Raw genomic sequence first — 5,877 nt, 5'->3', positions numbered from 1 at the left:
CTGAGAGTACCAACTAAATAACACCGTCCCTGTATATGTTAAGTTACCAGGATGTTCGCAAAATCATACTATCCAGCTGGCTGTCGCCAGTAAAATAACATTGTAGTTAAAACTCCACTTCCTACAACGTCTCTCAATTGTGGATAATTTTCTAGCAACAGCGAGGTGAATCTTGTGTGAAAATGACGAGTTAGGAACCTGAAATATACTGACAATATTAACATTACTAGAATCCACACAGAGATAGTTTATGGCTTTAGCTTTAAAGCACTGACCACGAAATATTTGTGTAAGCATGTTTTCATAGTTAATATCAATGAATTTGCTAAGACAGTGTGCATTTCTAGGCAAAATTATCCAGAAATTTTCATGACTAATTATGGGGTCATGAAAGTTTTCTATGAATTACTCGAGTTTTTGAACTACCTGAATTGCATTTATCAAAGTTTTACTCATTCTCCCAAAAAGTAGAGAAATTTAGAAACCTGGTGGTTAAATCTCTACACATTACTTATGATAACAAGAATTTTGTAAAATATATCATTTAGTTCTGACTGATCTTAACTCAGCATTGATTGCTAACCTCGAAGCTGCCAAAATTAGAGAGAATTTACTTACAGAGTGCTTTTCTTCATTTCTAAGAACAGCAGATCGACAATTTTGCGGAACGCTGCTGGCTGCCATTGTGGATGCTCTCATGGAGGCTCCCAAGAGATGGCAGCTTGAATTTGTGGCGATCGTCATCAGAGTGTGAAGGCATACAAGAAAGCTGCAGTTTAAAGCTCAGTTCTCAACAGACTGCTGCAGATACAAAAGTATCTGTGCCTTCTGTTCCTGGCGGGGACACAGAGAAAAAAAATCCACGTTGGCTGTTCTACTGCACTCTAATTGTACACCTTCTGCATAAGATTAACAATGTCTGTGGCAGCCAACCCCAGCAATACATTCACTGTCAAGGTTCCAGAATTCGTCTAGTATAGACATTAGGGGGCACTCAAATGTATATAAAATCAGCAATGAACATTTGCATGGATTTGGTGGACCGGATTCTGATCAAGTTTGCCTGTATTCCAACTGCAACAACAGCCAAGGACATATTGGATGCCTATGTGAAGCGTGTCGTGTTTTGGAATATTTATGACCATCGGACTTCAGGAATATTAGTGTTCTTACTCTGAGAAAGGCAGTGTTAATACGAGAAAATCAGAATTACATCCAAGCAGAATCTCAGTGATGTAATGACATCAACAAATTTCGATATGATTAGTATTCGTAAAATTTCCTACGACAAATGCAGTGTGTAATTTCAAAATCTGAGGCGTAGCGAACTGTCTTACTTCAAATTGTGCACAATATAAACATGGGAGCGGCGAATGCCCCAGTGAGCAATGCATTACCCTGGCATCAGCACCGCTGTTACTGCTTACTTCAGGAACCATCTTAAGTTCAACCTTACATGTAAAGCCCGTAACCTAGTTCCCCGCTCCATACGACTCAACTCAACTCAACAGACCTGTGCCTACGCCTTTCGGGTACAGCGTGGTCGGAAAGGCGGAACGACAACTTCTACAAGCTAGGATCATGGACTGAAAAGAGGAAATTCGTGCTTTGGAGAACGATGCCTTCTGTGCCTGGCGCCGCCTCGAGCACCACTACCCCAGCGTATTCGCCAGCATCCAGTTGCATGCGAACCACAAGTCTGACCTTCAAAGCAAGAGAGGTGAGCTCGCCCATGACAATAAGCTGACCAAGCTTCTTTCCGAGCAATCAGACAAAACTAAGGTGGCTTCAAGAACCACGGTGCATAACTTATTGTCGTACAGAACAAGCCAAGCTGAAAAGAATGGGCTGAATCTTGGGTTGAATGTCAACATAGGGCCCGCAACGGACAAGAAGAAACTAGTGTGCTCGGTGGAATATGCTGTCAGCCAGGTCGAAAACACACGCAGCGAAGAGGCCCGCACCCGAGTGGTGGGCGTAGTGAACGCCGTTCATCGCGGACTTTCCCGCTCTGCGTTGTCACATGTAGAACGGGACGCTATCAAGAGTCTCCGTGAAAATGAACGCATTGTGATTCTACCGGCAGATAAAGGCAATGCGACTGTCCTCCTGGACAAGGCCGACTATGAAAAGAAGATGTTATCTCTTCTGGAAGACGGTGAAACCTATGTCCGCCTCAAGAAGGATCCGACACTAAAGCTGGAAAGAGAATTCCAAAAGCTGCTGTGCGACGTTTTTCTGGCCGTTCCTCCAAACCATAAAGCTCTCTACTACAAACTGCTTAGCCACAATGGATCCGCACCTGCTTTCTATGGATTTCCCAAAATCCACAAGCCAGACGTTCCTTTGCGTCCCATCGTGGATTACACTCGCTCCCCCCTGCATAACCTCTCGAAGTTCTTGCACCAGGTCTTTTCTCCGCTCGTTGGCCAGAGTCCCAGTCACGTCCTGAATTCGTTCAACTTTGTCGAGAAGAACCGCAGCCCCTCAATCGATGAAGATGAGGTGATGGTGTCGTTTGACGTTAAGTCCCTGTTCACGAGCGTCCCGATAGACCTTGCTGTCAGCGTTTGCACCACTGCCCTCGAGGCTGATGTTACTTTGCCTGAACGATCACCGATAGACGCACCGGACCTGAGCAGGCTTCTAGACTTCTGCCTAACGAACACGTACTTCGTCTTCATGGGAAAGTTTTACAAACAGGTACATGGGACCCCCATGGGCGCCTCAGTTTTGGTTACGGCTGCCAATATCACCATGGAAAAGCTGGAACAGCGGGCGTTGGCCTCCTTTGTCCCTTCCCCGAAGGTATTCTTCCGCTACATCGAAGACTGCTTCTGCATCATCCAAAATGGCTTGGTGAACAAGTTTCTGGACCATCTTAACAGCCTGGAGAGAGCCATTCAGTTTACCATAGAAGAAGAATTGGACGGCCGACTGCCATTCCTTGACGTCCTTGTTTCACGCGAAGGCCAGGGTCTATCTTCCAGCGTATACCGAAAGGAGACGCACACTGGCCGCTACCTATATTTCAACTCAGTGCACCCTGCCAGCCATAAGAAGGCCGTTGTTAGCACGTTATTGCAGCGTGCGAAAAGGTTGTGCACAAGGCCCTAGGATGCGACCCTGGACGCGAAAAAAGTACGGGATGACCTCAGAAGCTGTGGATACCCTAGGCGCTTCATGAACGCGGTAGAACGTCAGTTGTCAGAAGAAGGACAACCGGATGCCCGCCCTCCGATCAAGAAACGGGCTTCTGTGCCGTATGTCCCGGGTACAAGTGAATGCCTGGCACGTGTCCTACGGGAATATGACGAGCAGGTGGCCCATGTCCCGGCCAGAAAGATGCGCCTTCAGCTTTTAAAGGTGAAGGACACACTTCCAAAGGAAAAATTCCCCGGAGTTGTCTACAAAATCCCCTGCGCAGACTGCAACGGTGTGTATATCGGGGAAACTGGGAACTATCGGATGCGATTGCAGCAGCGCGCTCGGGACGTAAAAAATGAAAACACTCGCAACAACGCCTTAGCGGAGCACGCCGTCGTGAATGACCACAAAATTGACTGTGACAAGGCAAGGATCATCGCAACTGAAAAAGTAGCAGCATCAAGACTTCAACTGGAATCCCTAATCTTACAAACTGTGTAGTGTTGTGTTGTGTTTTATAGCACATAGGCAACTGAGGCCATCATGCGCCAAGAACAAGGTATAGGAAAATTCTTTTGTTGAATATTATAGAAATGCAAGAATAATCCTTGCTCTAGCGGCCCTCAAACATTAATATTACCCAGTGAACACATACACAAATTTTATAAATGGCTACAAGTAAAAGCTTTAAAGAGGGCCGGGTGATCTCAGTAGCCTTCCTTGGCTGCGGAAGGACATCGAGGCACCCAACCAATCAAAATAAAAGCCTCAGCTTTCTTCTCAGGCCTGAGAAATTGGCTGAGGTGTACTAAAATTCAAACAAACCAGTGGGTAAAAATTTAGAGTGTCTTGAGAAATCCCGTTTCGTTAAGAAAGCTAAAAACACATGATATATTAACAGTTGCATCGTCTCCTAAAAGCAGTGCGGGATGAAAAGGAATGAATTTATTATAAAATTCAGTAAAATACGTTTTTCTTATTTCTTCCAGTTCCACACAAGAGAATAAAATATGGTTAACCGTGAGTTCATCTCCACATTGTTGGCAAACAGGTTTGTCTTGTTTTGTTAGTTGGAAGTTGCGCGTAAGGTGCGTGTGGCCTATTCGGAGACGGCATAAGATCACTTCCTTGAAACGTTCTTGGTGCACACACGAATTAAATTCACCTAAAACTGGTTTTACCAAGTGTAGTTTATTTTTGACCTCATTGTTCCAAGCCGACTGCCATTTTTTTCTTAGTTTGCTTGCTACTAATTTCATGCAATCATTAAACGGCATATTTACTTTCATTATTTCCTTGCCACGAGCTTTACCAGCACACACATCTGCTCTCTCATTGCCTTTTATTACCACATGACTCGGGACCCAGCACAGTTTTATATTTTGTCCTTGAGCTGTGGCAGTTACTATGTTGTGTATGATGTCACCGAGCAGAGGGGAGCCTGCATTTTTAGAATGGAAAGCTCTAAGTACACTTAAGGAGTCTGTGTAGATAACAGCATTTTTGAGGTTCTCACTTAGTATTTTTTCTATGGTCATCCATACTGCGTAGCACTCCGCGGTGAAGATGGAGGAACACTGTGGTAGTCTATTTGCTCCGAATTTCCTCGCACCACTGCGCTTCCTACGCAACTATCTGTTTTTGATCCATCAGTATAAAATTCTGTAAAACTACTGTATTTTTCTTCAAGGGCACGAAATTCTTGTAATATATGTAGCTGTGGAGTTCGCTTTTTACAGAAATGTGCAAGAGTGAGGTCACAGATAACAGGAAAATTAAACCATGGAGGCAGTGGACCACGTCTTCGAGCAACGCCAGGTAATGTATCCATTACGCCGAGGTTTTTGCACACATCTTCAAAATGCAGGAGAAGTGGCCTTATCGCTAATGATTTGTTGTTAAATAGTGTTCTAGATGGGCGCTTTGTGACTATTTGGTCACAGATATGTTTAGGTAGTGAACGGATTTTTAAAACGTATGGTTCTTCTCTCTGTAAGCGACGGCTCGTTGGCTTCCACATAAAGACTGTTTATCGGTGACGTCCTGTATGCACTGGTGAAAAGACGCCAGCCTAAATTGTGTACTGGGTCTAGCCGTTTAAGGTACGATTGCCTCGCTGATCCATAAACTATGCATCCGTAATCTAATGTAGAACGTACGACAGAGCGATGAATCCGTAAAAGACAAGTCCTATCGGAACCCCAATGTTTTCGTGAAAGTACTTTTAGTATATACAGAGATTTAGAAGCTTTCTTTTTGAGTATGTTTATGTGTGGTAGGAATGTGAGCTTTTTATTATAAGTCATTCCTAGAAATTTGTGCTGATCTTTAATTGGTAGTGCAACTTCATTTAAATTCAGGGAGGGATCAGTGTGCAGTCCTCTTCTAAGCGAAGAAAGAACAGCTACTGACTTTTGCGTGGAAAACTTGAAACCGTTTCTGTCTGCCCATGTTGTTAGTTTATTTACTGTCATCTGTATTTGCCTCTCACACGATGAAATGCTAGAGGATGTGCAGGCAATCTGGAGATCGTCGACGTAGACAGAATACATGATAGACTTTGGGATTATTTTTGCTAGGGAATTCATTTTTATTATAAAAAGCGTGGTGCTTAAAATGCACCCCTGAGGCACGCCGTTCTCTTGAATGAAAGTTTTAGAAAGAGTGGCACCCAGGCGTACTTGAAATGAACGGTTGGTGAAAAAGTCACTCAAGCATTTTAACATTCTA

The 5,877-nt window shown here is 44.0% G+C and overlaps 1 protein-coding gene across 1 annotated transcript; it reads left to right on the top strand.

Moving 5' to 3' along the window:
- The first annotated feature begins 2,136 nt into the window (after positions 1-2,136).
- Positions 2,137-3,117, top strand: LOC144109871 (uncharacterized). The gene has a single exon (XM_077642642.1). The coding sequence runs from the start codon at positions 2,137-2,139 to the stop codon at positions 3,115-3,117; it is 981 nt and encodes a 326-aa protein (XP_077498768.1).
- The last annotated feature ends 2,760 nt before the right edge of the window (positions 3,118-5,877 follow it).

Source organism: Amblyomma americanum, chromosome 11 (genome assembly GCF_052857255.1).
Source record: "Amblyomma americanum isolate KBUSLIRL-KWMA chromosome 11, ASM5285725v1, whole genome shotgun sequence".
In the NCBI taxonomy this organism is placed as follows: Eukaryota; Metazoa; Arthropoda; class Arachnida; order Ixodida; family Ixodidae; genus Amblyomma; species Amblyomma americanum.
This window is presented reverse-complemented; position numbering and strand designations above follow the sequence as displayed.